The sequence below is a fragment of the Heptranchias perlo genome, unplaced genomic scaffold (assembly GCF_035084215.1).
Source record: "Heptranchias perlo isolate sHepPer1 unplaced genomic scaffold, sHepPer1.hap1 HAP1_SCAFFOLD_60, whole genome shotgun sequence".
Lineage (NCBI taxonomy): Eukaryota > Metazoa > Chordata > Chondrichthyes > Hexanchiformes > Hexanchidae > Heptranchias > Heptranchias perlo.
Window position 1 is genome coordinate 1,928,297 of NW_027139623.1, and position 25,897 is coordinate 1,954,193.

Below are 25,897 nucleotides of genomic sequence, written 5' to 3' on the forward strand. Positions count from 1 at the left end.
ACAAACAGTCTCACGGCAAGAGGAGGACAGTACCTGAGGAAACTGACCATTCACAATTTCACCTGGTTTGGGGCCCGGAATGGAAGTTGGGTAGTCAGCTGTTTCCACCGAATAAGGTCAAGGGAGCAGGAGGTGGGTCTAATGGGCAAGCTCAGCTCGGAAAGTACATGCGTGGAGATCGGAGGGAAACTCGAAAAAGGCTCAGGATCAGGGCTGGATGATGGGGGAGCCTTAGGAGAGGTTGGGCTTGGTGATATTGGGAATTGTGGGATGCAGCACAGGCATCTGAATGGATGGTCTTAATCTTAGTGACTTCGGTTATGTAGAGAGACTGGAAAAACTGGGATTGTTCTCCTTAGAGCAGAGAAGGTTAAGTGGAGATTTAATAGTGTTGTTCAAAATTATGAGGGGTTTTGTTCGAGTGTGTAGTGAGAAACTGTTTCCACTGGCAGGAGGGTCGGGAATCAGAGGATACAGATTTATGTTAATTGGCAAAAGAATCAGAAGGAGATGATGATAAATTTTGTTACGCCACAAGTTGTTATGATCTGGAATGGTGGTGGAAGCAGATTCAATAGTAACTTCCAAAAGTGGATTGGATAGAAAGTTGTAAAGGGAAAGAATGCAGAGCGATGTGGAAAGATCAGGGGAGTGGGATTAATTTGATAGCTCATTTAAAAGCTGGCACATGCATGACGAGCCGAAAGGCCTTCCTCTGTGCTGTCAGACTTCATGAAGTTCACTAGGTCCTCGTATTTGTTGTTGGAGGAGAGTGTGGAGGGGGCTGGGAAAGAGATTTATGGAGATTGTGTGTTGTGGGCAAAAGAAGCTGGAGGTTATCTTTGGTCCCCAGGGTCATTCTGGAGCAGCAGGCGGTTTTCAGAGAGGACATAGTGCTTGTTCTAATTCTGGGTCAGCCATATCTGGTGATGGATGGCTGAACCAGTTGTGATCCAGATATGCTCAAGTCTGCACCCCTTGGAATTAAACCAGCAGGAACGATCAGGATAGAAGAGAGTAAACGTTTTACTCGGGGCAAAGGCATCAACGGTTGAAGAACGGGAGTGGTTGAGAAGTTCCACAGCCGCAGAAGTATGATGACAAATGGCGGGTCAAAGTCGAGGCAACAGGGAGTGTGAAACTGTTTATTCCAAAGTTGGAACGCAGAAGTAATTTGATTTGAAGTAAGTAAGGAGATGTAGGTCATGATGGTTGCAAGGAAGTGACTAATGCCTTGGCAGTGTACAACTCTGGGCACCACACTTTAGGAAGGATGTCAAGGTCTTGGAGAGGGTAACGAGGAGATTTACCCGGATGATACCAGGGAAGAGGGACTTCAGTTGTGTGGAGAGATTGGAGAAGCTGGGGTTGTTCTTCTGAGACCAGGTAAGCGTAAAGGCAGACCTAATAGAGGTATTCAAAATAATGAGGGGCTTTGATCGAGAAACTAGAGTGAAACTTTTTCCGCTGGCAAGTGGTCTTCAACCAGAGGTCACAGATTTCAAAGAGTTGGCAAAAGAACTAGAGGGAAATGAGGAGAAATGTTTACATAAAGAGGTTTGCGAAGATCTGGAACACACTACCTGAAAGGGTGATGGAAGCAGATTCCATAGGAACTTTCAAAGGGCAATTGGACATGTACTTGAAGGGGACTAATTTGCAGGGTTATGGAGAAAATAATTGGGGTGTGTTACTAATTTGGATAGCTCGTTCAAGGAGCCAGCATAGACTCGACGGGCGGAAAGGCCTCCTTCCACGTTGTAAGATTCTATGATTCTATGATTCTTGTCAACTTGAAATTTTAGTAAGCAATGAGAAGGATATTGGCAGAGCTCAGGAGGGCATTGGTAGATTGGTGAAAAGGGGAAACACGTGGCAGATGACATTTAATGTAGAGAAGTGTGAAGTGATGTATTTTGGAAAGAAGAGTGAGAAGAGGCAATATTACCTAAATGATCAAATTGCACAGCGGGAGCATTAACAGAGAGACCTGGGGATACACATACACAAATCTTTGAAGGTGGTAGTTGGAGATTAAACGGTAAATGCCGACCCTCCTGCCAGTGGAAACAGTCTCTCCCCAACTTCTCGATTAAAACCTTTCATTATTTTTTTCTGAGCAACGGGCAGCAGTAGCACTGTGTTTATTTCAGGACATTAGTCTCACACACTGTGCAGATCTACATCTGTGATATGGTCAACTCCAGCACACTGAAGGAGGAGGTGGAGTCTAAATAATGAGAACAGAATGGTGTTTGAACTCACTGGGAACCGATACTTTTACAAACAGTTTATTCATTGTTACAAATGTCACAATTCGGGTGAACGGTATGGAAGGAGGAAGTAAATTGAACATGAATAAGTAAAGAATCTGAAAATATTGCAGGCAGAATTTAACAGTGATATCAAATACTTAGAACGGAAGCCAATGGTTTCAGCTCAGAAGCGCATCACCTCGGACAAAGAGGAAGTTTAACCGCTGACAGTAAGGACAGTCAGCAGAACAAGAGTGTGTTTAAACACACTGAATGAAAATTCATTGTGCCAATCTATCTGATTTTCTTCCAATCGATGGTTATATTCATTAATTCTTTGAAAGCAACCACTATTAGAGGTGCAGTAACGGATATATTCTCAGGCATTCATTTATTAATAAAATATAATTCAAGAAACTTAAAATGAATAAAAATATTTAACATTGCAACTAACATCTCCGAAGCTTTCATTAAGGGAATCTATTTAGGGACAGCACTCAAACAGAATGGGAACCCCTGACAGTAAGAACATTGTAGCAGAACCAAGAATGTGTTGAAATATATTGAATGAAAATACATTGTGGCAATCTCTCTGATAGGCTTTTAACCGAGTAATTAATTAATTCTTTGAAAACCACCCCTAATAGTGGTGCAGTAGCACACTGATTATCAGGCATTCATTTATTAATAAAATTGAATTGAATTCACTTGAAATTGATGGAGATGTTTAATATTCCACCTAATATCTCCTAAGCTAGCAATAAGAGGATATATTAGATTGTGCCCCCTTGTTCTCCATTTCACCACCATAACTTAATAAGGTCTATCGAGAGGTGTAAATTTGTAACGAATTCCATTAATCCATGGTAATTATCAATAGGTGCACTTGGGTCTAATTACAAAAAAACAGCATGAAAAGTTGGAGATAAGGGGTTAATGCTGAGCCCAACTTGCAGCTGCAGCACTGTGTTTATTGAGGAACATTAATCTCCACCCACTGTGTAGATCTGTATCTTAGTGACATGGTCAATTCTAGCACACTGAAGGAGGAAGTGGAGTTAAAATAAATTCCTAGAGCTGAATGCCGTCAGAATTATTCACCAGAAACATTTAGTTGTACAGACAGTACACACACGCACATAAATATCACAAAACCCCTAAAATCGAGATGCAAGATGGAATACAGGACGAAAAATAAGCAAGCAAACTGAAAATGGCCAGTCCTGAAGAGAACAGGAAGAGCAGTTGGCTTCATGGCGGAAGACAGCGGTTTCAACTTAGCGGTGGGTTAGTTCAAAGAAAGAGGAACTTAAACTCTGACAGAGGGAACAATGTCTCAACACCAACTGAGTCGCTAAAAATATATTTACCAGATTATCCACTGAATGTGTTCAAATGTTTCTTCTCCCCTTTTTTTTCTCTCTATCTCCTCCAAAGACGTGTATTCACGAAGGGAGTTGCTCAGGGTCGCCCTCCAATACCCCACCGCATTATCTGCTCATGTCTGAGTGCAGGGGGTTGATTGACCTGAGGTCAGCCGTGGTGACCCCTGGAAAACTGCACCCTCCTAACGCGCATGATCACTTCCAAGCATGGACCATATAGTATCATGGAATCAGAGAATCAGAGAAGGTTACTGCATGGCAGGAGGTCATTCGGCCCATCGAGTCCGTGCCGGCTCGATGCATGAGCAATCCAGCTAGTCCCACTGCCCCGCCAGAAATAGCAGGGCTCGTCCGAGATGCAATAAGGCGACACTTGGCCGATATTTCATTCAATGGCTTTGGGGCACTGAGCCCACTGGGATCGCCGCTATCGCCCCACCCCCACCCCTCCCCCCTCCCCGCCCCTTGATGGAGATCAGCAAACTCAGTGGATGTTGATCGTTGAATTTTCCTTTTATATACATCTTACTCCTACACTGTGGACAGTAACTGGGCAATCGGGAGACCAATATCTCCCCTTTTCACCCCGTCTCAAGGCGCCTCATTGGAGCGTTATCAAACAAAATGTGACACCGAGCCGCTAAAGGAGATATTAGGTCAGGTGACCAACAGTTGGTCAAAGCTGTCGGTTTTAACAGACAGATTCTCATAGATTCAATTGTCAAAGAAAAACTAGATCCGAGATACTTTAATACCGATATGAAGAGAGATTGTCCCCTCACCGTTACACTCCCCTCACCGTTACCCGCAGAGAATTCAGCACAAGCAAGCAACCGCTCTGAATGCTTTCCAATGTCGAGGGCTCCACGCCAAATTATGAGTTGCTTTCATCCACTGAGATACCGGAGTTCGGACACCGCCGGGTTCAGTCGCACTCTCCCGCTTACAGTTGCCCACTCAGACCGGGAATTGGTATCAAATTGTTTCACGACTCACCAAACAGCAGTAAAAAGCCGGTTGTATCCATTTTCGAAGAAGTGCTACTTTGAGACATGAGAGCTGTGAGGAACGGCGACTGAATCACTTGCTCCAACTCACAGAAGGACAAACCCGGAAGGGTTGAGAGACTGAGAGCGGATATGGAGGATGGGTGGGAATGAGTTGTTCCCCACAATTAAAGTAACAGCACCGAGTTTTGTGCAACCTGAAATAAGATGTGGTTTGGAACATTGCAATCATCTAATATGGCCGCCTTTGACTATTAGACGGTGATCACAGGATGAAGAGGTGAGAATGGACCATTTACCCAGAAAACAGCGTAAATCGTTTGTGTTCAGTTCGAACGATTGCTCCCATCATGGTCAGGATCTCTATTACTGGGAAGGGACTATGTCCCACTTTCGGCACTCGGTGTCAGCGTCAAGCACCCAAAATTCAGGCGCAGGGAAATGTAACAACAAAGTGCCTCAACCCAAATCTCAGAAGAGCTACTGTATCGTTCATTGCTTTTCTATTTCCAAAAACAGCCCTCCCGTGGGCTTGTTTAGTGAAGTGTTTTCATTATTACATTACAGACGATTAAAAATAAAACTGGAACATCCAAACCAGGTAGCAATTTAGTTCCACGGAAGTCTGGTATAATGAATGTACATGGATATGTTCAATGTGACTCTGATACTGAGTTGGTTTACTCTCTCATATCGCCCTGGAAACGACTGTGAGAATGAAAATACCACCTCCAGCTTTCTCCAACCGCCAATTTCAAACCGTTTCTCGATAATAGAACCAAAACACAGCGCTCCGCACAAACCCTTACAGACTCGGTCTTCATATTCAAGGATTCCCAGAAGCCCGGAGCTTTTAAATAAACCCCGTTACAATTAACAGTCAGTAATATTCCTGCCTAAATACAGTCCCTTCGATAACAAGTCAACCCGCCTCCTTCCATTGCAGTCCCAGACCCGATTCTATCTCCCTACACATCCCCTCGCAGACGGGTTCAGCAGTTACCAAACACCTTATTCCAGCTGATTTGGAGAATCTCGTGTGTTGGTGTTTGAGTTGTGGCGCAGAATTTCTCCGCCAGTGTTACCGTCTCACAGAGACTCTCGCCCTGAATCTGTTAAAAAAAAATGAGCATGAACTGGGACTGGAGCCGAACACATCCCCAGTTACTGTGAGGCCCGGCCCGGACATCTCATTCTCTCTGTTTTATATCAGACGGTCTCCCACCTTCATGTTCAGCACCAGAGAGAGACAAACACACACTGTCAGTCTTACACTTCCAATCAGTGTGTCTATATCACACTTGCCAACAGTATCCAACATACGTATACAGCTCCAGAGAGAGAGAGAACGACAGACATAAACAGTATTTGTTCCAGACTGATCTGTAAAGTTGCGTTTTATCCAGAAAGATCCCGTTGGAGAGACAAAAGATGCGGTCTCATCTCTCACTGTTATTGTACCAGAGACAGACACGCTTTTAATCCCACACTCAGGGACAGTGCAGAGAGTGACAAAAACAATGGGCGACATTTAACCCTCTTTTGCCTGTTCTACCATCTGCAGTTATGCAGCTCAGGGCCTTTTGGTATAACTCTCATTGACCGAGAGTTTCACTCCGGTTAAGTTAATCTGTGACTTTTGCTGTCAGATATGAATCCTATATGGTCCCAACAAACACACCGACTCACTCTTACCTCGTCTGTTTCTCCAGGATTGGTCTGAGAAATCCTCGCATCAGTTTTATCAGTAAAGGGGCCAAGAATGAACAGAATCCATAGGTTCATTTCAGAACCGCTGAGAGAAACAGCAGGGATGGAAACATCTAGTTCAATAGTTAGAGATTGTAAAGTCAGTCTGGATTCCAGCGTTAGGCACTGGTGGAATCCCATCTGTTTTCCATTCTGGTGCCTGTTCCTGGACTGCCTGTGGACCCCATTCCCTCTGACCTTTCCCCCAGACCCACTTCCTTTGCTCAGACTCGGAAAAATTCCAATTGGGGAAAGTTTCCATCGATTTTTGTATTGGGAATTAAACCAGATATCTGCGCATGCGTGACTCAGCCCCGCCCCCAGCGCTGGCCGTTGGTGAGCAGAAGAGCGCATGCGCGCTCCCCTCCCCCAGCTCGGCCTGTGGGCGCCATTCCCTCAGTGAGCGGAAGAAGATGGTTTAAAACAGCCGGGAATGGAGAGATCACGGCCCCCGGGGGAAGGGAGCAAAGAGCAGCCTCGTTACAGCAGCTCATCGCTTCGGGACCGTGTCCGCAGATGGGCTCAGAGATCGGCATTGAGTCCGGGGGAAGGTCAGGGGGAGTCCGGGGGCTGTTTGTAAGAGGCGGAGTGGATCAGGAACTGGTCCCGGAACATGGAGTGAGCGGGGGAAGGGAGAGGTCATTCTCGGGCTGTGTGTGTCCAGGGTGTGTCCAGGGTAAGGGAGACAGAATGGGAAGAACCTGCTATTTAAAATCATTGCTGCTTTCTCTCCCCAAACCAGTAGTGAATGTTCCTGGTTTAGTTCCAGTCTCACCCTGTTTTTGGACAGTGAACAGTCAGGATGTGGGGAGTGAGACAAGCAGTTTTGATTGCAGGCATCAGGTGAGAAGTGTGAAGGACACAATTTAAACAGCGGTTGTTTGCTTTCATTTGAACGGTTTGTCCCATGGGAGAGGAGATTAGAAACCTGACCTGTACAAAGGTCCCTGCCCCATCGGGTAGTCCCATTCATGGATCAGTGGAGGGGATGTCACTAAATTGTTTTAAAATCGCCCAACACACCTGGTGTGCAGAAGCTGAGTGCTGCAGTACTGCAGTGGAGTCAGACACTGACACCGTTTGTATCACTGGTTTTCATTTGTGGATATTCAAAATAATTATTCACAGATATTAAACTGATCACTTCTGTATTTTCGACCTCACCTGTTCTTGAGTTACAAGATATATGTTTCTTTCTCCAGTCAAACCCTTGAAGGAGCCAGAATGAATGTGAAGTTTCCTCCATCCGAGGCAAAGGAACAGTGCAGCCAGCTCCTCACACACAGTAAGTACATTATCACTCACAGAGCACGGAGTCACAGACAGGTCATCAGCTCCACAGTCTCAGACAGCAGAAGTATTCAGTCCCACACTGATCCCAAGTTCCAGAGACACATTTTCAATCCAACAGTCAAACAGAGCAGGTGAGGCAGACACTGTTCCATTTCTCCCGAACTCTGTCCCGCTGACAGGGAGATACAAAAATCCCAGTCCAAAGTCATGCTTTCAGATTGTCAATTTCAAAAAAGGACGACTTTCGCCATGAATTAAATCCCAGATACCCCAAGATTCCAATTGTATGCAAGCCCAAAACTCTCTCACACACACGTGAGTTTAATACATGAAGTATCCATTCGAATTGTGTACCATTCGAATACAAATTGCAAGTCCAAAACTCATGTACAGTATCAGATTGAGAAATGCTGTGACAGTGTAACCTGAGAAACACATTAGATACCAGTTTATAATAAACTCATAGTATGAGATTTAAAGATAAAGTATCAATTCTGTGAGCACACATTACACACGAGTCCAAAAATCTTATAATAAAACTTAAAGATGCAGTATCAATTCCTTCAGTGCAGACTGATCTACACATTATATACCAATTCAAAAATGTCACCATATCAGGTTGAAAGATATATTATCATTCACAACAATACTGACAGAGATACAGATTTAATAGTAGTCCAAAATCATACAAATTATCTGATTGAAACCTCCAGCATCAAATCCTAAAGTGTATCCATATTTACCAATTAAATAATGAGAAAAACTACTTTAACATTAAGATATTAAAGCTACAGTATTGAATACCATAATGTAATCGGAGAGAATAATTATGGACAGATACAGAATGAATCTCACACTCAGATACAGTACAGAGACACACAAACACAGAATGAATCTCACACTCATATACTGTAGCAGAGACTGACAGATGCAGAAGGAATCCCAAGCACACATACAGTACTAGAGGTTGCCAGACACAGAGTGAATCCCACACTCAAGTATGGAACCAGAGATGACAGAAACAGAATGAATCCCAAACGGGCTGACAGTACCAAGGACTGACAGATACTGAGTTCATCCCACACTCACATACAATACCAAGGACTGACAGATATGAGTTCATCCCATACTCTCATAAAGCACCAGAGACTGACAGATGCAGAAAGAATCCAACACTCACATACAGTACCAGAGACTGACCAATACAGAATGAATCCCTCACTCACAACCAGTACCAGATGCTGACAGATACAGAATGAATCCCACAGTCACAAAGAGAATCAGGAACTGACAGTCACAGAATGAATCTCACAATCACACTACTGCAGACTGAGTTACATTTTACATACCAGTTCAAAGATATCATCGTGTCAGATTGAAAGATATCGTATAAATTCCATTAGTGCAGACTGAGCTACATATTAGATATATTAGTAAATACTCAGAGAGTATTATACTGAAATAAACATTATCAATACCATTGTTTCAGACTGAGCTACACATTACATACGAGTCCAAAATCCTCATAAATGATCAGACTGGAAGATACTGTATCAATTCTTTTAGCACTGCCTGACCTGTACATTACATACCAGACTGAAAATCCCATACAATATTAGACTGAAAGATACATTATCAATTCCATCAGTGCAGACTGAGCCACACATAATATAGCAGTCCAAGCATCTCATACCCGATCAGACTCAAAGATACAATATCAATTCCATAGCACGTACTGAGCTCCATGTTACTCACCAGTCCAAAAATCACAGAGAATATCAGATCGAAAGATTCAGTATCACTTCCATTATTGAAGACTGAGCTACACATCTCATTCCAGTCCAAAAATCTCACAGAGTCAGACTGATAGATACAGTATTAATTCCTTTAGTGCAGGCTGAGCTACATATTACATACCATTGCATAAATCTCATACAATAACAGATTGAGATACAGAATTAATCCCATTATTGCAGACTGAGCTAAACATTACATCCCAATCCAATAATTTCACTGTGAAGAGATTGAAAGGTACATAATCTCTTAACTCTATTGTGAATGATAAAAATGTAATACTACTCCAAAGCTCACACATGTTTGATTAAAGAAAATCGAAAAGTGTATCTATATTTACAAATTAAACACGAGATGAAGAACTGTATATAAATTAAAGTATTAAAGATACAGTTTCAAATTCGATACTGCAAACTGAAATAAGAATACAGAATGAATTCAGACTTGCACATTGTCTCAGAGACTGAATTACAGAATGAATCCCACACTCAGATAATGTAGCAGAGAATGGCAGATCCAGGATGAATCCCACACTCACACACGGTACCAGAGACTGACAGACAATGAATCCCACACTCACACACAGGAGCAGAGACTGACAGATACGGAATGAATCCCACACTCACTCACAGTACCTGAGACTGACAGATACAGAATGAATCCCACACTCACACACAGGAGCAGAGACTGACAGATACAGAATGAATCCCACACTCACACACAGTACCAGAGACTGACAGATACAGAATGAATCCCACACTCACACACAGTGCCTGATACCTGCAGATACAGAATGAATCCCACACTCACACACAGAGCAGAGACTGAGAGATACAGAATGAATCCCACACTCACACACAGAGCAGAGACTGACAGATACAGAATGAATCCCACACTCACACATAGTACCAGAGACTGACAGACACAGAATGAATCCCACACTCACACACAGTACCAGAGACTGACAGATACAGAATGAATCCCACACACACACAGTACCAGAGACTGACAGATACAGAATGAATCCCACACTCACAGACTGTACTGGAGACTACAGATACAGTATGAATGTCACAGTCACATTACTACAGACTGAGTTACACTTTACAGACCAGTCCAAAGATCTCATAGTGGCAGATTTAAAGATACAGTATCAATTCTATTGGTGCAGACTGAGCTACATATTAGATATATTGGTAAATACTCGTGTGATAGTGAAATAAACATTATCAATACTATTGGTACAGACTGAGCTATACATTACATACGAGTCTAAAATTCACAAATGACCAGACTGGAAGATATAATTTAAATTCTATTAGCACCGCCTGAGCTCAACATTATATATCAGTCCAACAATCTCATACAATTTTAGACTGAAAGATACAGAATCGATTCAATTAGTGCAGACTGAGCCACACATTATATAGCAGTCCAAGAATCTCATCCCGTATCAGACTCAAAGATACAATATCAATTCCATTAACACAGACTGATCTGTATGTTACTCATCAGTCCAAAAATTTCATACAGTATCAGACTGATAGATACAGTATCAATTCCTTTGGTGCAGGATGAGCTACATATTACATACCAGTCCAAAAATCACCTACAGTGTTAGACTCAGATACAGAATTATTGCAGAATGAAATACACATTACATACCAGTCCAGTAATTTCACTGTGAACAGATTGAAAGGTACATTATCATTCACAATCGACTTCAGAGATTAAGATGTAATACTACTCCAAAACTCACACACGTCGTTTGATTAAAGAAAATCGAAAATGTATCCACATTAACAAACTAAATGCTCGATGAAGAACTGTATATAATTTAAAGTGTTAAAGATACAGTATCAAATACGATACTGCAAATTGAAATAAGAATACAGAATGAATCCAGACTTGCACATTGTCTCAGAGACTGAATTACAGAATGAATCCCAAACTGAGATAAAGTAGCAGAGAATGGCAGATACAGAATGTATCCCACAACAGACAGTACCAGAGACTGACAGATACAGAATGAATGCATCAATTATATATAGTACCTGGAGACTGACAGATGCAGAATATACCCCATGCTCACACTCAGTAACAATGACTGACAGATACAGAATAAATCCCAGTCTCATATACAGTACCAGAGACTGACAGATACAGAATGAATGCATCAATTATATATAGTACCTGGAGACTGACAGTTGCAGAATATACCCCATGCTCACACTCAGTAACAATGACTGACAGATATAGAATAAATCCCACTCTCATATACAGTACCAGAGACTGACCTCTACTGGCGGTAAGCGACAACTGTAATGAGGGAACAAATTCACATTATCTGTCATGGTTGCAGAAACAGGACAATGTGCAATGTGAGGAAAGTTTCTCTCTTTAACTTTTACTCTCGTATTTTTGCACTTTTTGACGGTGAAAAATGAATACAATTGATTCATAATAAAGTTTTTGTTTCACTCATTCGATAGTTGTGAATTTGCCCCATTATATTTCACTGTATATTGCACAGTATTTCTCTCTGATTTCTCAGGATGATTTACATTGCTCCTCTACCCCATTTAGACTCTTATTTTCCAAACAGTATGTGGCCTCCTTATTCCCCCCAGCGAAATGCCCCACCTCACACCTTTCTATATTGAAATTCAATGGCCATTGACACGGCCGTTCTGCAAGCTGATTTTGTCCCAGTCTTCCTCAGTATAGACAGTATCCCCTCAATCAATGACCAGAATTTAACACAGCATTACAAGTAGTGTTTGGTCCAACAAAATGTACTTGCAGCTCGTCTCCATTCCCAGTTTTTCTAAATCCCACCCGTGCAATATAATGTGAAGAATGAGTTTCTCTTCTGTCCCTCTCTCATCTGCAAACTTCAATGACCCGGGGTTTGGGGACATCTACTGGCCGGAAGCAGAACTGCAACAGTTCGGAACAAATTGCTGAAACCGGACAATGTGCAGTGTGAGCGTGTTTGTGATTTGTGGCAGGTATTAAATCTGATTTTTTTTTAAACCCGCCCATTAACATTTCTTGTTTGTTATTGAACAGTAAACAGAGCCGGACAGTAAGGATGTGGGGTGTTATACAAAGAGCATCTATTGCAGGCATCATGTGAGAAGTTTGAAGGACACATTTTAAACAGCGGCTGTTTTGTTTCGGTTGATTGGTTAGTCCCAAGGGAGAGGGGATTAGAAATCTGATATGTGCAAAGCTCCCCGCCCCATCGGGTAGTCCCATTGATGGATCAGTGCAGGGGGTGGGCCGTGTTTGGATGTCACTAAATTGTTGTAAAACAGCCCAACACACCTGGTGTGGAGAAGCTGAGTGCTGCAGTACTGCAGTGGAGTCAGACACTGACACTGTTTGTATCGCTGGTTTTCATTTGTGGATATTACAATGATTATTAACAGAGAGATTCAATTGATCACTTTTGTATTTTCTACCTCACCTGTTCTTGAATTACAAGAGATACTTTTTCTTCCAGAGGCAAATCCTTGAAGGACCCAGAATCAGTGTGATGTTTCCTCCACTCGAGGCACAACGAACAGTGCAGTCAGCTCCTTCTCACACACAGTATGCACATTATCACTCACAGAGCACAGAGACACAGACAGGTCATCAGTCCCACAGTCTCAGACAAGCAGAAATATTTAATCCTACACTGATCCCAATCCAACAGTCAAACAGAGCAGGAGAGACAGACGGAATTTCCATTTCACAACAACTCAGTACCACTGACCGGCAGATAAATAATTCCCAATCCAAAATTACACCCACTATCAGATTGAAAGGCACTGTGTCAATCTCATATTAGTTCAGCCTTAGCTACAAATTAAATACCAGATAGAACTGACACATGGTACCGATTGATAGATACAGAATCAATCACAATAATGTACCCCGAGATTCAAATTAAATACCAGCCCACAACTCACACACATTATGAGCTTAAAGATGCAGTATTCATGACAATATTGGACACTAAGATATAAATTAGATACCAGTTCAGATGTTGCCCATATTTGAATCACACATATGTCCAAATATCTCATAGTGTCTGAATGAAATGTACAGTTTCAATTCCTTTACCGGAGACTGAGGTGCACATTAGATACAAGTCCAAAATTCTCATACAGTATCAGATTGAAAGATACAGTATCAATTCCATTAATGCAGACTGAGCTACACATCACATAACAGTCTAAAAATCTCTGTGTCAGATTGAAAGATACAGTTTCGATTTGATTAGTACAGACTGACCCACACGTTACATACCAGCATACAAATCTCACACAGTATCTGACTGAAAGATACAGTATCAATCCCATTAGTGCAGACTGAGCTGCACATTAGATACCAGTCCAGAAATCACATTCTGGGTCATGCTGAAAGATGCAGTTTGAATTCCATTTGTGCAGACTGAGCTACACAACAGATACCAGCCCAAAAATCTCTGTGTCAGATTGAAAGATACAGTATCAATTCCATTAGTGCAGATTGAGCTTCACATTATATATGGTCCAATATTCGAATACATTATCGTACTGAAAGATACAGTATAAATCCTATTCATGTTGACTAAGCTACACATTGCAAACCAGTCCAATAATCTGATCAACTCATGCTGAAAGGTACGGCATCAATACCATTATTGCAGACTGAGTTATTCCTTACACACAAGTCCAAATACAGCACACAGTGTCAGACTGAAAGATACAGTATCAATCCCATTAATGCAGACTGAACTACACATTAAATACCAGTCCAAAAATCACACAGTGTCAGCTTGAAAGATAAAGTATCAATTCCACTAGCCCAGACTGAGCTACACAATAAATACCAGTCCAATAATTTCACAGTAAGGTATTGAAATGTACATTATCATTTAAAATAGTCTTCACAGAAATTAAGATATAATCCTACATCAAAACTCACAAACATTGTTTGATTAAAACAAAATCCAAAAGTGTATCCATAATTACAAATTAACGCTAGACAAAGGACCATGCATACATTCATGTATTAAAGACACAGTTTCATGCAACATACTGCAACCTGAAATAAAAATACAGAACGAATCCAGACTTGCACTTTGTCCCAGAGATTGAGTTACAGAATGAATCCCACGCTGAGATATAATACCAGAAACTGACTGCAACAGAATGAATCCCACACTCACAGGCAGCACCAGAGACTGACAGATACAGAATGAATCCCACACTCACACACAGCACCAGAGACTGACAGATTCAGAATGAATCCCACACTCACACACAGTACCAGAGACTGACAGATTCAGAATGAATCCCACACTCACACACAGTACCTGAGACTGACAGATACAGAGTAAATCCTACATTCACACACAGTACCAAAGACTGACAAATTCAGAATTAATCCCTCACTCACACACAGTACCAGAGACTGACAGATACAGAGTAAATCCCACACTCACATAAAGTACCGGAGACTGACAGATATATTATGAATTTCACACTCACACACAGTACCTGAGTCTGACAGATACAGAGTAAATCCTAAATTCACACACAGTACCAGAGACTGACAGATTCAGAATTAGTCCCACAATCACACACAGTACCAGAGAATGACAGACACAGAGTAAATCCGTCACTCACATACAGTACCGGAGACTGACAGATACAGAGTAAATCCCACACTCACATGCAGTACTGGAGACTGACAGATATATTATGAATCTCACACTCACGCACAGTACCACAGACTGACAGGTTCAGAATAAATCCCACACTCACACACTGTACCGGAGACTGACAGATGTAGAATCAATCTCACACTCACACACAGTACCAGAGACTGAAGAGAGAGAATTAATCTCAAACTCACAGACAGTACTGGAGACTGACAGATAAAGAATGAATATACAGTCTGACATCTACTGGCCGTAAGGGAGAACTGTAACAGAGTGGAACAAATTCACATTGTCTGTCGTTGTTCCAGATTCAGGACAAAGTGCAATGTGAGGAAATAGTTTCTCTCTGTAACTTCTACTCTCGTATTTTTTCATATTTTGACAGTGAAATATTAAGACAATTGATTCAGAATAAAGTTTTTGTTTTACTCATTCGATAGTTGTGAATTTGCCCCATTATATTTCACTGTACATTGCGCAATATTTCTGTCTGATTTCTCAGGACACGATTTATATTAATACAAATAAACCGAACTGAAACAGAAATAAAAACTGAGCACAAAGCTGGAAGTTTTAATCGCGACCGTCAAAGGTGAAAGGGATAAAATAGAGAGAAAAAAAACCAAAAATGCTGGAAAGACTCAGCAGGTCCGGCAGCATCTGTGGAGAAGGGAAGCTCGGGTTAACGGTTCAGGACTATGACCTTTCTATAGATCAGACATAATTTAAATAAGGAACGGGAATCAGCAGAGGGAAAGACTTCAGAAAATCAATTAATTTCACTGAATCCGGGCAATTGTGTCCAATATCCACAGTACAGATCAGGGGAAATAATAATACAAAGGGACAGAGTTAAATTCAACATTATGGGGGATATAAATGAGCTTTAAAAGTATTTTTTCAAATGTAAATTAGACCCGTTTGTGTTTTGGAAACACTATCCCTCTGAACAGCATCAAATTCGGTTCCAGTCTTGGTGTTTCTGAATTAAGCGAACTGGGATTCAAACCTGTTGGAATTAACTGTTTGGAAGGCAGCTCTGCTCACCATTATAGCGCCTTAGTTCACTCAGAGGGAGAAATAGAGTGTTTCTGTGGAGTTTGGGTTTTGAGTTTCTGGCACTTTAATCACAGACAATAAATAGTTCCCAAACACCAGCCCCTGAACAGACACAACAAGCTGGTGGAATTTCTCATTTATAAATATTAAATAAGGAAACGGCCAGGAAGATTTCACAAGAACAATTGGGGAAGCAAAGAGGAACTACGAAATTAAATTATCAAGGAATATCAAAAGAAATAGTAAATTATTCTCCAGACGCATAAATAAAACAGGGAAAATCAGAATAGCTTCAGTGCCACCAAGGAATGCACAAAATAAACTCACAGGTAACGTAAGTGAAATGGCAGAAATGTTAAATGATTACTTTGCCTCAGTATTTACCCGGGAGATTAACAGGGTGAACATGATATTAGAGGAAGAGGTCAATAAAGATATCAAGACATTTAAGTTAGAAAGGGTGGTTAAACTCCTGGTCCAGATGGATTCCATCTGCACATATTAAATGAAGCAAGGAAAGGGATAGCAGAGGCACTGTTACATATATAGAAAAAATCATCACAAAAGGAATAGTGCCAGAGGACTGGATGACAGTTAATGTGATTCTTATATTTTAAAACAGGAGATTGAACAAGTCCAGGGAACTATAGACCAGTTAACTAAAGGTCGGTGGTCGGAATGATCATGGAATTCTTTACTCAATGAAGCAGTAAAAAAACATCTGAAAACCGAAAATATAATAAAGAATAGTCAGCACGGATTTCAGAAAGGGAAGGTTTAACAGTTTGGCAGAAGGTTTGACAGTTTAAATTACAGTTCAACATAACTTATCTGCTTCTCAATTCTATTCCTCGAGAAATAAACTTCTGTTTGCTTTCTGTGGCCTTATCAACTTGTGTTGCTACTTTTAATGATTTGTCAATCTGTACCCCTAAATCCCTTTGCTCTTCTACCCCATTTAGACTCTTATTTTCCAAGCAGTATGTGGCCTCCTTATTCCCCCGAGCAAAACGCACCACCTCACACGTTTCTATATTGAAATTCAATGGCCATTTACACGGCCTTTCAGCAAGCTTATCAATTCTTCTTGTATTTTGTCGCAGTCTTCCTCAGTATAATTGTAAACAATTTTACAACACCAAGTTATAGTCCAGCAATTTTATTTTAAATTCACAAGCTTTCGGAGATTTTCTCCTTCCTCAGGCAAATGTTTCAAGAGCTCCTTGAAGCCTACGCATTTATACATATTGAACAATACATGGTGTTTACAGACTGCCCCTGCAACTGCCCGTTGCCAAGGCAATCACCGTGTTCAGACAGAGAGGTGTCACCTGCAGAACCCCCGAATACACATTCAACAAAAAAACAAACAGGGAAAAAAAACAGAGAAAAAAAAACACAGAGAGAGGCAGAAACATCCGGAAGGCAGAGAGAGCCAGCAAATGACCCATTATATTAAAAACAGATAACATTTGTTCGCTGGTGGGGTAACGTGTAGCGTGACATGAACCCAAGAACCCGGTTGAGGCCGTCCTCATGGGTGCGGAACTTGGCTATCAATTTCTGCTCGACGATTTTGCGTTGTCGTGTGTCTCGAAGGCCGCCTTGGAGTACGCTTACCCGAAGGTCGGTGGATGAATGTCCATGACTGCTGAAGTGTTCCCCGACTGGGAGGGAACCCTCCTGTTTGGCGATTGTTGCGCGGTGTCCGTTCATCCGTTGTCGCAGCGTCTGCATGGTCTCGCCAATGTACCATGCTCTGGGGCATCCTTTCCTGCAACGTATGAGGTAGACAACGTTGGCCGAGTCACAGGAGTATGAACCATGCACCTGGTGGGTGGTGTCATCTCGTGTGATGGTGGTATCTGTGTCGATGATCTGGCATGTCTTGCAGAGGTTACCGTGGCAGGGTTGTGTGGCGTCGTGGACGCTGTTCTCTTGAAAGCTAGGTAGTTTGCTGCGAACGATGGTCTGTTTGAGGTTGGGTGGCTGTTTAAAGGCGAGTAGTGGAGGTGTGGGGATGGCCATAGCGAGGTGTTTGTCCTCATTGATGACATGTTGAAGGCTGCGGAGAACATGGTGTAGTTTCTCCGCTCCGGGGAAGTACTGGACGACAAAGGGTACTCTGTTGGTTGCGTCCCGTGTTAGTCTCCTGAGGAGGTCTATGCGATTTTTTGCTGTGGCCCGTCGGAACTGTCGATCGATGAGTCGAGCGTCATATCCCGTTCTTACTAGGGCGTCTTTCAGCGTCTGTAGGTGTCCATCGCGTTCCTCCTCGTCTGAGCAGACCCTGTGTATTCGCAGGGCCTGTCCATAGGGGATGGCCTCTTTGACGTGGTTAGGGTGGAAGCTGGAAAAGTGGAGCATCGTGAGGTTGTCCGTGGGCTTGCGGTAGAGTGAGGTGCTGAGGTGCCCGTCTTTGATGGAGATTTGTGTGTCCAAGAAAGAAACTGATTCTGAGGAGTAGTCCATGGTGAGCTTGATGGTGGGATGGAACTTGTTGATGTTATCGTGTAGTCTCTTTAGTGATTCCTTGCCGTGGGTCCATAGAAAGAAAATGTCGTCGATGTATCTGGTGTATAGTGTTGGTTGGAGGTCTTGTGCAGTGAAGAAGTCCTGCTCGAACTTGTGCATGAAAATGTTGGCGTATTGGGGTGCGAATTTGGTCCCCATGGCTGTTCCGTGTGTTTGGGTAAAGAACTGGTTATCGCAGGTGAAGACATTGTGATCCAGGATGAAGCGGATGAGTTGTAGGATGGCTTCCGGAGATTGGCTGTTGTTGGTGTTGAGTATTGATGCTGTCGCAGCGATGCCGTCATCGTGGGGGATACTGGTGTAGAGTGCCGAGACGTCCATCGTGGTGAGAAGTGTTCCTGGTTCAACTGGTCCGTGGGTACTGAGTTTTTGTAGGAAGTCTGTAGTGTCACGACAGAAGCTGGGGGTTCCCTGTACGATGGGTTTCAGGATGCCCTCGATGTATCCAGAGAGGTTCTCACACAGGGTTCCGTTGCCTGATACGATGGGACGTCCGGGTGTGTTGGCTTTGTGTATCTTTGGGAGGCAGTAGAAGTCTCCCACGCGGGGATTACGTGGGATGAGAGTGCGTAGGATGCTTTGAAGGTCTGGATCGAAGGTCTTGATCAGTTTGTTGAGCTGGTGGGTGTGTTCTTTGGTCGGATCTGCGGGTAACCGTCTGTAGTGTTCCTGGTTGTCCAGTTGTCGGTATGCTTCTTTGCAATAGTCTGTTCTGTTCTGTATGACTATGGCTCCTCCTTTGTCCGCTGTTTTGATGACGATGTTGCGGTTGGTCTTGAGAGCGTTGATGGCGTTGCGTTGTGCTCGGGTGACATTTTGGACTGTCTTCTGAGTGCGGCTGATGAATCTGGCATTGACGCATTTCCTGACAGCTTGAGCATACATGTCCAGCTGAGGGCAGCGACCCTCCGGAGGAGTCCAGTTTGACTCTTTCCTCTTCGGTTGCTGTACCGCGGATCCCTCTGTCTGCTGTTCCGGATCGTCAATTGTCTCATTGGGTTCGCTGCTGAAATCTTGGGGTTTGTGGTAGAATTCGCGGAGCCTCATTCTCCTGATGAATTCCTCTGTGTCCGCCGCGAGACTAGTGGGGTCCATTTTGGTAGTGGGGCAGAAATTGAGCCCTCGGCTGAGAACTTCGATTTCGTCTGGTTGAAGGGTGTGGTCGGATAAATTGACAATAGACTTCCCTGTGGTTGCAACCGTGGTACCAGGGGAAGCTTGGTCGTTGCTGGTGGTGATGCCGAGTTTCTCAAGCTTCCTGCTCTTGGTTTTCATGTAGGCAGCGTAGTTCCGTTGCCTCGTCTGTTTGGCGGTATAACGTAGCTGGTCTGCTGTGTCCTGAGTACAGGTTGAGAGTATGGACTCTATCTTGGTTTCGAGGTTGTGGCGTCTGCTGTAGAGTTGGTGTATGAGATGGTTGCGGAGTGTGCGAGAGGTACGGGATGTTTCTGCCTCTCTCTGTGTTTTTTTTTCTCTGTTTTTTTTCCCTGTTTGTTTTTTTGTTGAATGTGTATTCGGGGGTTCTGCAGGTGACACCTCTCTGTCTGAACACGGTGATTGCCTTGGCAACGGGCAGTTGCAGGGGCAGTCTGTAAACACCATGTATTGTTCAATATGTATAAATGCGTAGGCTTCAAGGAGCTCTTGAAACATTTGCCTGAGGAAGGAGAAAATCTCCGAAAGCTTGTGAATTTAAAATAAAATTGCTGGACTATAACTTGGTGTTGTAAAATTGTTTACAATTGTCAACCCCAGTCCATCACCGGCATCTCCACATCATTCCTCAGTATAGACAATACCCCCTAAATTAATTACAAGAATTTAACACAGCATTACAACTAACGTTTGTTCTCACAAAATGTACTTGGAGCTCGTCTCCATTCCCAGTTTTTCGAAACCCCACCCGTGCAATATAATGTGAAGAATGAGTTTATCTTCTGTCCCTCTCTCATCTGTGAACTTCAATGACCCGGGGTTTGGGGACATCTACTGGCCGGAAACAGAACTGCAACAGTTCGGAACAAATTGCTGAAACCGGACAATGTGCAGTGTGAGCGTGTTTGTGATTGGTGGCAGGTATTAAATCTGATTGGATATCTGAAGAAACCAATCAGACAGTTTCAGTTAATAATTATTGTGACATCACTTCCCATGACCCAATCACAATCATTGCCTTCCCCCATCCCTCATTACCATAGGGCTGTGGGGCTGCCTATTTAATCCGAGCTCGGAGCGGATTTGGGTCATTTCTGGGTCTGAAATTGAGTTTGAAAATGCCTGAGGACAAGAAAGCAGCTCCCAAGAAGGGCGCCAAGAAAACCTTGAGTAAAGCACCAGCCAAGGGCGGCAAGAAGCGGAGAAAGTCGAGGAAGGAGAGTTACTCCATCTACGTCTACAAAGTGATGAAGCAGGTTCACCCCGACACCGGCATCTCCTCCAAGGCCATGAGCATCATGAACTCCTTTGTGAACGATATTTTCGAGCGCATCGCGGGTGAGGCTTCCCGCCTGGCCCATTACAATAAACGGGCGACCATCAGCTCCCGGGAGATCCAGACGGCCGTGCGCCTGCTGCTGCCCGGGGAACTGGCCAAGCACGCCGTGTCGGAAGGGACAAAGGCGGTGACCAAGTACACCAGCTCCAAGTAAAACTCAACAATGCACTGAAAAAAAACAAACACAAAGGCTCTTTTAAGAGCCACCCACAGTCTCTCTGAAGACGCTGTACCGCCACCTCTGTATGGAATCATTTTACTGTAGATAGTTTGATACTAACTGTCTCTCTATAACTCTTGTGCTTTTGTAATTTCTCTTGAAATCTGGAAGATTCTCATAATCACTGCCCGGTATAATCTGTGTGTCGCTTTTTTATTTAGTCCCAATAACTAAAAACATGTCCCTGATCCTCTCATTCCCGTTCATTTTCCACCCCTTCCCCCGCATCTGCCCCTTCAGAGCCGTTTTAAGGCGGTGGATTAGACTTCAGTCATTTCTTTCTCCTTTTCACGCTTGTTTGTTCATTATTCGGGAATATCACTTTCAGAACCGCAATCCTTTGTAAAGCAGCAACCCTGAAAGGGAATTCACACCGAGGACAGAATAGTCGAAAGGATCTGTCACTGTTCGACTTCTTACACCAGGAGTCTCGGCTCCGGTTTCGATCGCGCTGCAGCTCCTGTGAACAGGGATCAATCCACAATCTGTGGTTTGTTACTTTTACAAAGATTGAGCTGGAATCTGTCCCGTTACAAAATGGGACTTTATTCCCGCCGGATTGAAAGCGAACGGTGAAAGAAGGCGGATTTTAACCGGATTGTAAAAGATTCTGGAAGTTGTGACGGGAAATGTGGAAAAACAGAGTAAAAGGAGAGAAATTATTCAACCTTTGTCTTAAGGCGACATTATTTACTGAATCCGCTTCTTGTGTTACAAATATATTGGCGGGCTTTTCAAATTTCAAAAAAACGGTTCAGTTCGGTATTTTCCGCCTTTTCTCATTGCCGGCTGTTGATTGGTGAATAAAACAGCTCTCTGATTGGTCTGTGCGTTCAACCAATGAGATTGAGAACAGATGGACCAATCACAATTGCCCCCACTGTACTCCTCCAGAGGGTATAAGAAGGGCGAGTGCGGGAGGATTTCTTCATTCTTTGTGAAAGTGTTTGTGAGATTGTGGAAATGTCTGGAAGAGGAAAAACCGGCGGTAAAGCTCGGGCCAAGGCCAAGTCTCGCTCATCCCGGGCCGGACTGCAGTTCCCTGTGGGCCGTGTTCACAGGCTCCTGCGAAAGGGGAACTACGCTGAACGTGTGGGTGCCGGAGCCCCGGTCTATCTGGCTGCTGTGCTCGAGTATCTGACGGCTGAAATCCTCGAGCTGGCCGGCAACGCGGCCCGGGACAACAAGAAGACCCGCATCATCCCCAGACACCTGCAGCTGGCCATCCGCAACGACGAGGAGCTCAACAAGCTGCTGGGACGGGTGACCATCGCTCAGGGCGGGGTGCTGCCTAATATCCAGGCCGTGCTGCTGCCGAAGAAAACCAGCACTGTGAGCTCCAAGAGCAAGGAAAGCGGCCAAGATTTAATCTGATAACCCAAAGGCTCTTTTCAGAGCCGCCCACTGTATCTATGAAAGGGCTGGTTACTATCTGTAGGGTCAGGAATTAATTTCATAAGGACTTGATTCCGATTGTGGAAACGAACAATTATTTGTAAAATACAAATGATCAATATCGGTCTGTTGCAGTACTCGTTCCGGACCGCAGATGTCGCCAACCTCCAATAGATTGAAATGTGCAGTTTGTATGGTGAATGAGACAAAATACCAGAACCGTCAGAATTGTCAACTGGGCGGGTGGGATACAGAAATACCAGGGACGCTTAATATTATTTACCGTCCAATCCTCGGACAACACTGGTTCAGTCTGTGTTATTTTACCCACATTTGTACAACAGATGCCGACTGATGTGCTGTTATTGTATCAGCGATTACTGAATTAAGAATGTGAGTGATATTTGTGTTTGGATGAGTGAGGTATTAATTCTGTCCCTGCCCGTCTGACATCTGCTGCCTCCCCTTTATACATTTCCCGTTTGAGCAAATTTCTCACGGCGCTGCCATCTCAACCCAGGAGATCACAGCTCTTTCCATCGCCGATTTGGTGGCTCTGAAAAGAGCCTTTGTTGCACTTGGTGCTGAAGCCGGGTCGGGTTTAGGCGCGCTCCCCGCGGATGCGGCGGGCCAGCTGGATGTCTTTGGGCATGATGGTGACTCGCTTGGCGTGGATGGCGCACAGGTTGGTGTCCTCAAACAGCCCCACCAGGTAAGCCTCGCTGGCCTCCTGCAGGGCCATGACGGCCGAGCTCTGGAAGCGCAGGTCTGTCTTGAAATCCTGAGCGATCTCTCGCACCAGGCGCTGGAAGGGCAGTTTGCGGATCAGCAGCTCGGTGGATTTCTGGTAGCGGCGGATCTCCCTCAGAGCCACAGTGCCGGGTCTGTAGCGATGAGGCTTCTTCACTCCGCCCGTGGCTGGAGCGCTCTTCCTCGCCGCTTTCGTCGCCAACTGTTTGCGAGGAGCTTTCCCGCCGGTCGATTTCCGCGCCGTCTGCTTGGTCCTGGCCATTTTCTGAACAGATCTGAACACAACCTGAGACACAGAGACTGTTAATACGGAGTGCGCTCTGGGGCCGCCTTATAAAGTGTCTAAGGGGATCCGCCCCAGGCCTATGATTGGCTGAAGGAGGGACCGCTCCGGACCTGTGATTGGCAGGTTTGAACCGCGCTCTGTCAGTTATTAGGCCCCAATTGGCTGAGCTGAAATTAATCATCAATTTCAAAAAGCCCGCCAATTTCAGAGCATCAAATAACAGTTTCAAGAAAATCTCATTTCCCTCCAGCAATTTAAGAATCTCTCTCTTTATAATCTCCATTATTTCCCACTCCTCATCTCAAACCTCAGGCTGTTTCACATTCCGGTTCATTCTCTGATCTGTCTGTAAACGGGCGGGAATAAAGCCCCGGGTCATTGCTTTCCGTAACGGGACAAAGTCCAGCTTCAATTTCAAAAATCCCGCCAGTTCCGGCCCGGTGAACCGCTCCTCAAACAGAAACTTCACATCGAACTGATAATTGAATGAGGGCAGGAAATAAAGACCGAGCAGAGAGGACACAGCGGGAGAGGGAGTGAGGAGGGATTTTACTCTGAGCGGAGAATGTAATGTCTGGGGAAAGACTCTGTATCACCGCCTGTTCATTTATACCGTGAAACCGGGAATTCGGCACCTTCTCTCGGGATGGCCGAGAACCCCGGCCGTTGTTTCTGATCTCCCTGCACCGAGTGTTGGGGAATCTGCCGATACTAATTAAATATCGGAAACTGATTCCCCATCCCGAGATCTTTCCTCTCCCCGTTCCCAGGTCAGTGCTCTCTCTGTGAGGCGGTGGGCGGCTCTTAGAAGAGCCTTTGTTTTGTGTTCGGTTTGAAAGGGTCGAGTTGTTCAGCCGCCGAATCCATAGAGAGTGCGGCCCTGCCGTTTCAGAGCGTACACCACATCCATGGCAGTGACCGTCTTGCGCTTGGCGTGTTCAGTGTAGGTGACCGCATCCCTGATCACATTCTCCAGGAAAACCTTCAGCACCCCGCGGGTTTCCTCGTAGATCAGACCCGAGATCCGCTTGACACCGCCACGGCGAGCCAGGCGGCGGATGGCTGGTTTGGTGATCCCCTGGATGTTATCACGAAGCACTTTCCGGTGCCGCTTGGCTCCGCCTTTACCCAGTCCTTTGCCTCCTTTACCTCTGCCAGACATGATTATTCTTCACTGAAATCGCTGCTGAATGAACAGCAAACTGATGCTGGTTCCGTTTTTATGCAGCCTGCCCTGACCTGACTGAAACGGACAGAGGGTGAGAGAGGGAGGGGAGGAGACAGAGTGAGATATTAAACAGGGAGGGGAGGAGACAGAGTGAGATATTGAACAGGGAGGGGAGGAGACAGTCAGAGTGACGGACAGAGCGGAGAGCAGCCTCTGATCTTCCAGTTCCACCTCCAGCTTTCTCCAATTTCAAACCGTTTATCGATAATAGAACCGAAACACAGCGCTCCGCACAAACCCTTACAGACTCGGGCTTCATAGAATCCGGGAGCTTTTCAATAACCCCCGTTACAATCAATAGTCAGCAATATTCCTGCCAAAATACAGTCCTTTCTATAACAAGTCAACCCGCCTCCTTCCATTTCAGTCCCAGACCCGATTCGATCTCACCACACATCCCCTCCCAGACGGGTTCAGCAGTTTACAAACACTTTATTCCAGTTGATTTGAAGAATCTCATGTGTTGGGGTTTGAATTGTGATAGCGGCGGATCTCCGCCAGTTTTACCCTGTCACGGACTCTCACCCTGAATCTGTGAGAAAAAATGAACTGGGACTGGAGCCGAACACACGCCAGTTCCAGTGAGGCCCGGCCCGGACATCCCATTCTCTCTATTTTATTTCAGACAGTGGGGGTGGGGCGGGGATAGCGAATGTCAGCGAGTCACCAGGACCCTGGGTTTATTTGAAATGATTTCTATCTGAAATCTGAGCCAGGCCCCGGGACAGGAATCATCTGATTCCGGGATC

General features: G+C 44.3%; 1 protein-coding gene and 1 long non-coding RNA gene across 2 annotated transcripts; both read left to right on the forward strand.

The window, feature by feature from the left end:
- The first annotated feature begins 7,625 nt into the window (after positions 1-7,625).
- On the forward strand, positions 7,626-15,616 carry LOC137316781 (uncharacterized). Its single transcript, XR_010961604.1, has 2 exons — positions 7,626-7,681; positions 12,992-15,616. It is a non-coding gene; the product is annotated as an uncharacterized lncRNA (long non-coding RNA).
- A 6,830-nt stretch (positions 15,617-22,446) lies between these two features.
- Positions 22,447-22,833, forward strand: LOC137316747 (histone H2A-IV-like; the record flags this gene model as incomplete). The annotated part of the gene is made up of 1 exon (XM_067980606.1): positions 22,447-22,833. A coding segment is annotated over exon 1 (381 nt), but the record flags the coding sequence as incomplete, so codon positions are not given.
- Between the last annotated feature and the right edge of the window lie 3,064 nt (positions 22,834-25,897).